Genomic DNA, 11,869 nt, shown 5'->3' on the forward strand with positions numbered 1-11,869 from the left:
TATAGGGGGGGCTCGTACGACGGTTCGGTGCTGTGGTGTGTGCGGCAAGCCTGGCTATAACGCGCGCACTTGCTAGGAGGCTGGGAATCATCTGATTCAGCCGTTTCTAATGTAATTATAGTTACTTCCTAATGTTATTGCGGTATAATTGAGGATAGTTGTTGTAGGGTGGTGGAGACTATACGACTCGCTTATATATACGACTCGCTTATAATATACGTTAACGTATATCATAAGCGAGTGACCCATATAAGCGAGTGACCCACCTCCCACCACACCCTAACAAACCATCCTCAATTACACCACATCAATACAAGGAATTAACTATAATTACATCAGAAACAGCTGAATCAGATGCTTCTGCAGCCTCCTGGCAAGTGCGCGCATTATGGCCAGGCTTACCGTATATACCACAGCACCGAACCTTCGTACAAGCCCCCCCTACATTACTACTATCCGGCTACGTTTCTTACATTCCCTCTCCATCCACGGCCTTCTGATCTAGTAGATCCTGTGCCTCTTGTACAGTAAGTGACCCTCTAAGCCTCACACGTGTTTTTTTGGCTCTCCGGCGCTTACTTAATACTTTATTAACTTACGGAACGAAGAGACCTCTACACCGTAAGGAGAGCCACCTAGTACATTATAACCGTTGTACCTTTAGTAAGCTAGTCTACCGTAGTTAGTATTAAAGTTAGGGAGCTATTTTAATAGTTAGTAATACGAGTTTTAATAAGCGTTAATTGTAAATTGGCTTCTCGAGGGTTATATAGTGTCTAGGAAACCTAAGGTTATGCAGTGCCGGGCCGTAAGTTTGGAGGTATTAACGTATAAAGCTTTATATTTAGTTTAAAAAGTACCCTCTTTAGATCGTACGGTATAAGGCTAATACCTATAAAGCTACCTTATATATTTTTTTTTATTATAGAAGCGAAAAAAGTTTTGCGGAAAGTATAAAAAAACTCGAGCTTACTTATATAATTAATATATATATATATTAAGTCCTCGATCTAACGACCGTATACCTATTTTAGCGGCCTAAAGTAATTAATATTAAGTAGCTAAAGGAGGTAAGAGGAGTATAGAGGTATATAAAGCGTAATAATATTATTTTATTAATAATAATACTCGAATTCGGTTAAGTAATAGTTTTCGTAACTATCGAGGATTAATAACCGGTATTTACCCTTTATACGGGACGCTATATAATAATCGAAGTACTTAATTTAATTTAAGCTTACTGGATTAATAATTTAATTATTATCGGTAATTACGATACGCTAAATAAATAGTAAATTACATTCGGTATATTAATTAGCGAGGTAGTATTACGCAATTAAAATAATAAAGGGAGGGATAACCTAACCGAGGGTATTAACTCTTTAAATTACTATTATTTATTTACGGTTACTAAGTTAAACTAGTTTTATTTTATTAAGGCCGTCCGAAATTATAATTACTATACCCGCGAAAATAATATTTATTATAAACCTAATCTCGTCGAAGTTATAAATATCGTTATCTATAATACTATACTTAGCTTTAGTGTTCCGTACGAGCGTAAACTACTCGGCAATAACCTTTAGATCCTCGCACTTAGCCCTCTGGTAGTCGTATCTACGCGTAAAACGCGTACGGAATTATAGCTAGCGTTTAACGAAGTTATGTACCTAGAGCTTGCTAATAGGGTGCGCGTCGCGTACGCGTAGTAGTTGGTTAGCTATATCTTCCACACCACGTAATCTTAGTGGAAAAGCTTACGTATATAGCTCAATAACGTATTAAACAATAGCATCCTTTTTAGATTGAGTAAGCTTTTTCGATTTGGGCGTAATATCGCGTCGTGTAGGCCGGCTAGCGCGCCGACGCCCTAGAGTCTTACGATCGACTCCATAGATCTTAGTTGCGGCTCGTTCGTTTAGATTCTTGTCGTTTTGAAGCGCTTGGAGGGCTAAGATTATGTGGGCTTCATTTGAATTAGAAGGCATCTTGGATGGTTAAGGAAATTGTTGTTGAGTGCGAAGGTGTTATGTCACGAAGGAAGTGGGTCACTCGCTTATATGGGTCACTCGCTTATAATATACGTTAGTTATCTTTTGTGCTGTTTTTGGTCTCAGCTTTATCCCGGCGTTTTAAGCTAAGATTATAACCTTTAAAGCTAGGGTAGTGTCTATTTAAAGCTGGGATAATGTCTATCTCAAGCTGGGGTAAAGTCTATTCAAAGCTGGGATAGTGTCTATCTTAACCTGTGGTGAAATATACCTAATGCTGGGATAGTGTATGCTTGATGGTGATTATCTTAACTGTAAAGGACTTTTATCCCAGCTTTATAAACATATTATCCCAGCTTCTTATATCATTATCCCAGCTTGAGCGTGCGGGTACATTAATCTGCTTTAAAGGTACATGTCATCCGAGTTTCCAAGGACTTTAATCCCGGTCTGTGGTGTTCCCTAAGGCCCATCTTTATCAGACACAAACCTTGTGCTCTCGGGGCTTGGCTTTTGTTGGTTTTACACACTTTTCTATAGCTTTCTTTTCTTCCTGTTAGTTTTGCAATATTCATCACTTTTGCCCTGTATGTTTAGCCTCACTTTTGGTGACGACGTCACACACAACCCTTTCAGCATCACTCTTGACACAACTTTGTTACACCACAACTTTGTGAGTACAATTGTAAGACCATATTATCCCAATCTTCGAGTGAGATTATGCCAGTTTTGAAGGGCCGTTATCCAAATTCAGCCAGTGATCGTTTACTGGTTTGCCTACTATAGATGCAGGACACGAGCCCTATTTATGACGGATAGCTAAATGTGGAAACTCGTAGCAACGCTAGGTACCTAGCTACGACCCTGCCGGTTGATAGAGTGCCGACGGTGTACATCTGCTATGTTCTAAGCTGACATCAGTCATCATACGCGCATAGCCAGTCAAACCTACCTAGATACCTACCTAAAGCGATGATGACTAAAATAAGCAGCGGTGAACGTGCCCGTGAGTTTGAGACTCTTTTCCGGAGCAAAGATGGACCGGCCTACCTTATGCAATATGTTGACGCGGTACGACATGGTGGGATTCATATGTCTGGATCCGGAAGGTGATAAACGTCGGTTTGAGACACTTGGGGCTTCAAGACCACTTTTACGAGTTTCCGTCGTTGGTAGGTATCAACAAAGAATGCCTTCAACAGGGCAGAGTTACGAGTACAGGGTGATTAGAAGAGGTTCACAAAGTCATCACCGATGGGTCATTAACACGGACCATAAGCTCCAGAATTTCATTCCAAAGTAACTGTCATTGCCCAAAACGACTACGGGTAAATAGTGAGCATGTCAAGGTATAAAGGACGTTGCCTCACCAGCCTTTCATTCTCTCTCTTACTCGCTCTTTTCATCAACAACCCCACCAATCAACCTTCAACAAACAACTTCACTCGCCAAATGGTCAGCGCCAAGTACCTCCTCCTCGCGGCTGCCAGCTGCGTTACCGTCGCCGCCCAAGGTAGCGTCTGGTGGCACACTTGCGGGTAAGTGTCTTCTCCTACCACCTATGAGCTCAAGAATGCCAGTCCTGACAGTCTTCCTAGCAATTGCAAGTGCCCCCACACTGGCTCTCACGAGGGCTTCAGCGGCGTTACCGGGTGTATCAGGCTCGGCAGCTCCATCCGCTCGGTCGGGCTGACGCGTGTCTGGACCGGCATCGGCTACAAATCAACCACTTGCAGTATTTATTCTGACGACAACTGTAGAGACGAGAAGCAGAGTGTGGGCTCCAGTGGAACGTACTCTTGTACTGCGTTTAACCAGAACTCGGGGAGTATGAGGTGCTACTTCAATGTTTAAATGGGTGGCTGGTGTTTCAACATGGGGTTGGACAGTCAAGGGGGAGGAGCTGGATTGATGAGAAGGGGGGTCATGTTTTTCACTGTTCCAGTCCTTTCGAAGAGACTTTTGGGCACCATTAGGCCTTTATGGAATAGCATCATCGTATATTGGTGCCGTTCTTGATCTTCCTCTAGTGATACCTATCGCTCCAAGACTTTCAAAAACTACCCCTATCTTGCAGATTCCAAGGGTCATAGCCTACTCCTACGCCAACCCCGCTAGATACCCTTCTTGACCCATGAACAGACTGCGCCTTTGGGGCCTCTGGCAACTCCCAATGGTCATTGTTCACACTGATTTCGACTCTTTGCATCGACATCCGGGCACTGTTACTGGATATGTTGTTGGCGGAACGTGATGGCTCCCAGTAACCACAAAGCCTATCGGATTCCTGTCTGTAAATTGGCATCTCCATTATGGGAGACTCCGCGGACTGTTTCAGAGGTCGTGGCCATTGGGCCCTGTTGTCCTTTTCCTTCTTGGCTTTCTTGTGACGGTAAACCATCCAAATGACCAGAGTGACTAGAATAGCCAAGACGAGCATCCCACCAGCCCCGGCCCCTGCTATAGCCACCACAGGGATCTGTGTTGTTGAGAGGTTTTCCTCTGAGCCCGGTTGCTTTGGTTCTCCCGTGGTCTCTGGTTGTTTGCCAGGCGGGCTCCCTGGAGGTGCAGCGCCCGTATCTGTGACGAAGAGGGCTTTCACCCGCTCTGAAGACCAGTCCACCTTGTCCATACCCCTAAATGTAAGACAATGTTAGCCTCTTCTTTTGAAACAACATTGAGAGATAATAGCGTGACACTGACCCCCTTTGGTACCAGTCCTCCAGCCTTTTAGCTCGCACATACTCTTTGGCTTTGGCATCATAGTTGTCCTTTCAGACTTGTGCAGTCATGTCGAAGATTAGTAATCCCTGTGGTGCTGAGTCCACGGAGCGATGACTGGCTGCTATGCCGCCGATACTGAGCACCTGACTGCCCAGCGAGACACATGGACTACAATGGTACGATTATTAGGGATATTCCGTTAGAATAAAGATTATTGAAGAAGCTTACTGGTGGGCCCGTGTCCCTCCTGGAGGGGTCGGAACTCGAATCCACTCGAAGCCTGGAAGGCTGAGAATGTAAGCGTCGTCGTAGTAACCACGCCCCTCGTTCCGTCCTCCAAATATAAATCTGCAGGAAAGTCAACGACTGAGTAATGAGCTCCTGGTGCATAGTTGGAACTGACATATCATAGCCACCCCCTTGTGCAGCAAAGCCAGTGACGCAAAAGTCGACCCGTGGATAAGGTGGTATGTCTCGTGTGGCGATTTGCCAATATCTTTCCCTTGAATCCGGGTCGAAAAATGTTAGGTTGCTTAGGTCAAAGCCAGGAGAGTCTTCCTGAGCAATCTGTCGGTCTACAAACGACTTGTGGCCACCCAACAATAATATCAACCCTGTCTCGCTTCTGGTGCCGGTATCAGAAGGAAGAAAGTGGGCTTGCCCTCCAATCAATGTCTCAATTGGACTTTTCGTAGGGCCCGCATCGTTAGTTGTTCCGTTGCTGATTTCCTTCGTCCGCATATCAAATGAGACCATGCCCGGGACAATCTGAACCTGTTCAATCCCCTGTTGTGAGCCTGGGCTAACCCAGCCACCAATTGAGAACCCTTTGTCGTCAGTATTAGCATAAGCCGCTGACTCTGCCGACAGCAAACTTTTGAACGCCTCCGAATTGGGAAAGTCTTGGACAAGTGACCAGCTCCCACCGCCTCGGCCATCGGCGCTGAACCTCCACATCTCGGACCTGGTCACGAACCTGCTCAATGAGAAAACACCACCCCAAGAGTAGAACCCGCCATTTCCCTCCTTGTCACTCCATAGCACAGGTGAGTTTGTAGGACGGTTAGGCTTCTCGATCGTCTGAATAGAAACATTGCTTGTTGTCCAAGAGGTGGAGGTATTAATGGAGAGAGTTGAGTTTACTGGTGGTGCACGTTAGATAAATCGCCTGCTTGGTTGTGGGTACTCTATGAACCGTTTGGAAGACATTGAGCTCGCACCTTGGTAACAAGGGTAAAATCCATCAATGGTCCCGTTCTCAAACTAAGTTATTTCACCACCGTCAATGTAGACGTAATCACCAATCACTGTGGCGGCAACGTTCCATCTCCTGATGAAATCTTCGACTCTGGGCACATCAAGTCGTACCCCTCTGACCGCCGTTGGTATGGCTATCAAGATAAATCCAGAAAATGATGCTAAACGAGTGCGAATCATGGTGCTAAACGGCAAAGAGAAACACAAAAAAAAACCGTCAGCTGATGCAAACGAAGGCAAGAGAACGGGATGAAGTGAATTTCACTTCCTGATTAATGATAAAGGGGTAACTCACCTCACAAGGGTCAGGGCTTCATTAAAAGGGGCAACTGAACTGCCGCCTGGGGATGGGGGCCATATGCGGATTTGACGGTCCGGGTTAGGGTCCTCTCAGGCCGACCACACAAGTTTGTGTATCATTCCCAAGGCCAACTGTGGCATGGGCCACATCAAGGTAACGTCAATTTTGAAGATAACGTATTTTATAAGCGAGTCGGTCATATAAGTAGGCCGGTCACTTTTGACCACCCTTCAAATACCATCCTCCATTATAATACAACCAAACTATCAACCAACTATAATAACATCAGAAACAGCTGAGTCTGAGGCATCTGCAGCCTCCTAGCAAGTGCGCGCATTATGGCCAGGCTTGCCGCATACACCACAGCACTAAGTCTTCGTACGAGACCCCCCTGTACCACCACCACTTTATCGATTTTCCTGGATTACCTGCTCGCCCGCGGCCTTCTAATCTAGTAAATCCTGTGCCTCTTATACAGTAAGTGACCCTCTAAGCCGCATACGTGTTTTTTTGGCTCTCCGGCGCTTAATTAGTGCCTCGTTAGCCTTACGGAGTGCAGTGTTTTCTGTACGAAGGAGAGCTACCTAGTGTATTATAGTTATTATATTTTTAGTAAGTTAGTCTATAGTAGTTAATATTGAAGTCGGGGAGTTATTTTGATGGTTAGTAATACGAATCTTAATAAGCCTTAATTGTGAGTTGGCTTCTCGAAGGCTATATAGTATTTAGGAGACTTAAAGTTATATAGTGCCGGGCCGTAGTTTAGAGGTAGTAGCGTATAAAGCTTTATATTTAGTTTAAAAAGCATCCTCTCTAGATCGTACGGTATAAAGCTAATACCCGTAAAGCTACCCTATATATTTTTCTTTATTATAAAGGCGAAAAAGGCTTCGCGGAAAGTATAAAGAAACTTAAGCTTACTTATATAGTTAATATATATATATATTAAGTCCTCGATTTAGCGACCGTACACCTATTTTAGCGGCCTAAAGTAATTAATATTAAGTGGTTGGAGGAGGTAAGAGGAGTGTAGAGGTATATAGAATATAATAATATTATTTTATTAATAGTAACGCTTAAATTTAATTAAGTAGTAGCTTTCGTAGTTATTGAGTATTAATAACCGGCATATACCCTTTATACGGGACGCTATATAATAATCGAAGTACTTAATTTAATTTAGGCTTATTATATTAATAGTTTAGTTATTATTAATAATTATAATACGCTAGGTAAATAGTAAGTTATATTTAGTAACGTATATTATAAGCGAGCGACTAATATAAGCGAGCGACCACCTTTTTTACGCGACGCGTAACCTTAACCTCAACACCTTATTTTTTTAATATTCCAAAATACCATCTACTGCAAAGGAAGCCCATATAATCTTAGCCCTTAAGGCTCTTCGAAATAATAAAAATCTAAGTATATTAGCTGCAGCTAAAATATATAACGTCGATCGCAATATAGTTAGATACCGACGCGCCGGCCGGCCTATACGACGCGATACTACGCCCAGATCGAAGAAGCTTACTTAATCCGAAGAGGAGGCTATTGTTTATTATATTATTGAGCTATCTACGCGAGCTTTTCTACCAAGGTTATATAGTGTAAAAGATATAGCTAACTAACTGCTGCGCGTACGCGACGCGCCCCCTATTAGCAAACTTTGGGTATATAATTTCGTTAAACGCTAACTATAGCTCCGTACGTATTTTACGCGTAAATATAATTATTAAAGGGCTAAGTACGAAGATCTAAAAGTTATTACCGAGTAGTTTACGCTTATATAGAATATTAAAGTTAAATATAGTATTATAAATAATAATATTTATAACTTTAACGAAATTTGGTTTATAATAAATATTATTTTTATAAATATAGTAATTATAACTTCGGACGGCTTTAGTAAGGTAAAACTAGTCTAGCTTAGTAACCGCAAATAAGTAACGATAATCTAGGGAGTTAATACCCTCGGTTAGGCTATTCCGCTTTTTATTATTTTAATTATATAATACTACCTTACTAATTTATATACCGAATATAATTTACTATTTATTTAACGTATTATAATTACTAATAATAATTAAATTATTAATTTAATAAGTTTAAATTAAATTAAATATTTCGATTATTATATAGTATCCCGTACGAAAAATAATTACCGATTCTTAATCTTCGATAATTACAAAAGCTATTACTCAACTAAATTCGAACGTTACTACCAGTAAAATAATATTATTACGCTCTATATACCTCTACACTCCTCCTACCTCCTCCAGTTACTCGATATTCATTATTTTAGGCTACTAAAATAAACGTACGGCCGCTAAATCGAGGGTTTAATATATATATATATTAATTATATAAATAAGTTCGAGTTTCTTTATACTTTCCGTAAAGCCTTTTTCGCTTTTATAACGGAGAAAAATATATAAAGTAATTTTTATAAATATTAGCTTTATACTATATAATTTAAAGAAAATACTTTCTAAATTAAATATAAAGTTTCGTACGTTAATACCTTTATCCTTAAGGCCGCGCACAGTACTTTTTTTAAGTATTTAAAATACTATAAAACCCCTAAAAAACTAATTTATACTTTACGTTTATTAAAATTCGTATTATTAACTATTAAAATAGCTCCCTAACTTTAATATTAAATACTATAAATCAATTTATTAAAGGTACGATAGCTATAATATACTAAATGGCCCTCTTACAAATAGAGGTCTTTTCGCTCCGTAAAGCTAATAAAGTATTAAGTAAACGCCGGAGAGTTAAAAAAATATATATACGGCTCGGAGGATCACTTACTGTGTAAGATATATAGGATTTACTGGACCAGAAGGCTGTGGGTAGGGAGGTAGTGGAAGAAATATAGCCGGATAGCGGTAGTGCAGGGGGAGCTCGTACGAAGGTTTAGTGCTGTGGTATGTGCGGCAAGCCTAGCTATAATGCGCGTACTTACCAGGAGGCTATAGAATTGTCTGATTTAGCTATTTCGGATATAATTATAGTTGCTTCTTAGTATGGTTGTATAGTAATTAAGGATAATAATATAAAGGTTGTAAAAAAGTGGTCGCTCGCTTATATTAGTCACTCGCTTATAATATACGTTATATTAATTAATAAGGTAGTATTACGCAGCTAAAATAATAAAAAGAGGGATAGTCTAACCGAGAGTATTAACTCCCTAGATTACTATTACCCATTCGCGGTTACTAAGCTAGGTTAGTTTCACCTTATTACGGCTATTAAAAGTTATAATTATTATATCCGCGAAGATAATATTTATTATAAACCTAGTCTTATCGAAATTATAAATATTGTTATCTATAATATTGTATTTAGCTTTAGTATTCCGTGCGAGGGTAAATTACTCGCTAATAACCTTTAGATCCTCGCATTTAGCCCTCTAGTAATTATATTTACCCGTAAAACGCGTCTAAAGTTTTGGCTAGCGTTTAACGAAGTTATGAGCCCATCATACGCTAATAGGAGGCGCCTCTGTGACGAACCCCTATACAGAACCTCTGAAAGGGATACGGGTTAAAGGTAACTTCTAATAATTGGTTCGGTGCAGCTAAACAGTGCATAACAAAATATCTCGATATAAACACAAGATACCGTAAATACAACTGTGAATTGCATACTGCGGAACTGTCTAGCTACACTAGCCAGTTCCTCCGTATATATAGACTTTAATTCTCCCCGATTATAGTAATTATTCCGCTCTTCCCTAATAATTATAATGATCGCTATAATCCTTCTCTGGTTCCTTATTGGTTATACTTCCGTAATCACTGCACTTCCCAATCTTATTGCCCATGATCGCCCAGACCGCCCCGACTTTGTTCTAATTAGCTGGTGACCTTGCACTGCTCTACCGTTCCCGATGTTAAGGTTGTAACAGCCTCGCGTTTGCGTAGTAATCGATTAACTTTATTTTTTATATATGAAAGCCGAGGATGGAATGCGCGTGTATATAGTTTAATAATATATTAAATAATTGTTTTCTTTTTTAAATCGGTAAGTTTACGTAAATTGGTTAGTATATTGCGTCGTGTAAGCCGGCTAGCGCGTCGGTTATAGAGAGTTATAATTAGTATATTATAAAGTTTAGCTACGCGTCGAAGATTAGGATTTAGGTCGTTTTTAATAACTTCGAGGGCTAAAATAAGTCGAGATTCGGTTAGAAGTAAATTTATAGCGAATTAGTAGTAAAGTTAGTAAAAGAAGTCGGAGGATTACGCTACGTTAAAACTTATTCGGCTCGCTTATTTATTCGGCTTATTTATTATATACGTTACTTACTAAAATTCCAACTTCTTTATACTACCTATCTAAGTATATACCTCCCTCTTACTTAAACTCGGGGTAAATAGTAGCTTCGCATTATTACTTATCCTCCCTCCTTTCTCTCACGTTATACCTCGTACGCGTATTTTACGTCGTATATTATTAACTATATTGTTAGCCCTATCCCTATAAAACCAGCTTTACGTTTTGTTATATCTTTTTTCTACTTAATTTTCCCTCTTATCTTTATCCTTTACTATACCTTTACGCATTTAAATCTAAAGAAATTTCTTAAAATTATAATCCCCTCCCTACCTATTAAAGTTATTTATCGAAACTAGCCTTTAAAAGGGTTAAGAATTATATCGAAATAAATATATAGTTTAGGATATATATGCTTTTTATAAAGATTTAACTATTTATAAATATTTATTATAAAGATAATTAAAATATTTAATTTAATTATTACCCTTTATGTAAATTAATAATTAATAATTTAAAGGTATAATATTAATTCCTTTAATTAATAAATATTAATTATATATAGAATTAGGTATCCCCTTTATTACTACTTAAGGCCTCCCTAAAGCTATCCTCTATTCGAAAGGCTATATATATCGAGCGGCATTTCCCTTAAGGTATAGTAAAACGTATATATTTACCCTCCAGTAAGAATCAGGAACGCGCGCTATTACGAGGTCTAAACTCATTTACCTTACCGTATACTTTTTATTTTAGCTATAGTTTTATATATATACCTTACCGCAGTAACTTTTACGCGCCTAAATACTAACTCCTTCTATACCTTTAATGATTTATATATCGTTGTTACCTTCCTTCTTTTTACTTGCGCGCGCTACAAAAAGGCGACGTAAATCGCGCCTCCTTTTTTAGGGATCTTTATTTTCGCCGGCTCGCTATACCTTACTAATTTACGGGATACTATACTTATTCGCTACCTGTTACGGTTCTGGAAGACAGTGGGGCCACGACGGACCAATCAGTACTGGACCGCGCAATCGAGCGGGGCTCACGGTCCAGGTGGGCAAACGGACCAATTAGATGGAGACCGGGGACCGCGGCGGAGCTTACGGTCTACGGTCCAGTATCGGCCAATCAGGAGAGGACCGAGGACCGTTTGTAAGTCAACGGTCCACGGTCCCAAGGTCTATATATACGGAGGAACTGGCCGGTATAAATAAATAGTTCCGCAGTATATAATTTAAGCTTGTATTTACGGTATTTTATATTTATATCGAAAATATTTTATTATATATTATTTAGCTATACCCAA

At 40.0% G+C, this 11,869-nt stretch overlaps 3 protein-coding genes across 3 annotated transcripts; 1 reads left to right on the forward strand and 2 right to left on the reverse strand.

Moving 5' to 3' along the window:
- Positions 1-3,332: 3,332 nt before the first annotated feature.
- Positions 3,333-3,845, forward strand: PODANS_5_290 (uncharacterized protein; the record flags this gene model as incomplete). The annotated part of the gene is made up of 2 exons (XM_001904283.1): positions 3,333-3,529; positions 3,590-3,845. 2 exons carry the CDS (start codon positions 3,333-3,335, stop codon positions 3,843-3,845), a joined length of 453 nt encoding a protein of 150 aa, XP_001904318.1.
- A 920-nt stretch (positions 3,846-4,765) lies between these two features.
- Positions 4,766-5,672, reverse strand: PODANS_5_280 (uncharacterized protein; the record flags this gene model as incomplete). Its single annotated transcript, XM_001904284.1, has 2 exons — positions 4,766-4,850; positions 4,888-5,672. 2 exons carry the CDS (start codon positions 5,670-5,672, stop codon positions 4,766-4,768), a joined length of 870 nt encoding a protein of 289 aa, XP_001904319.1.
- Positions 5,673-5,978: 306 nt separating this feature from the next.
- On the reverse strand, positions 5,979-6,152 carry PODANS_5_270 (uncharacterized protein; the record flags this gene model as incomplete). The annotated part of the gene is made up of 1 exon (XM_001904285.1): positions 5,979-6,152. One exon carries the CDS (start codon positions 6,150-6,152, stop codon positions 5,979-5,981), a length of 174 nt encoding a protein of 57 aa, XP_001904320.1.
- Positions 6,153-11,869: the final 5,717 nt, after the last annotated feature.

Source organism: Podospora anserina, chromosome 5, assembly GCF_000226545.1.
Source record: "Podospora anserina S mat+ genomic DNA chromosome 5, supercontig 1".
Taxonomy (NCBI): domain Eukaryota; kingdom Fungi; phylum Ascomycota; class Sordariomycetes; order Sordariales; family Podosporaceae; genus Podospora; species Podospora anserina.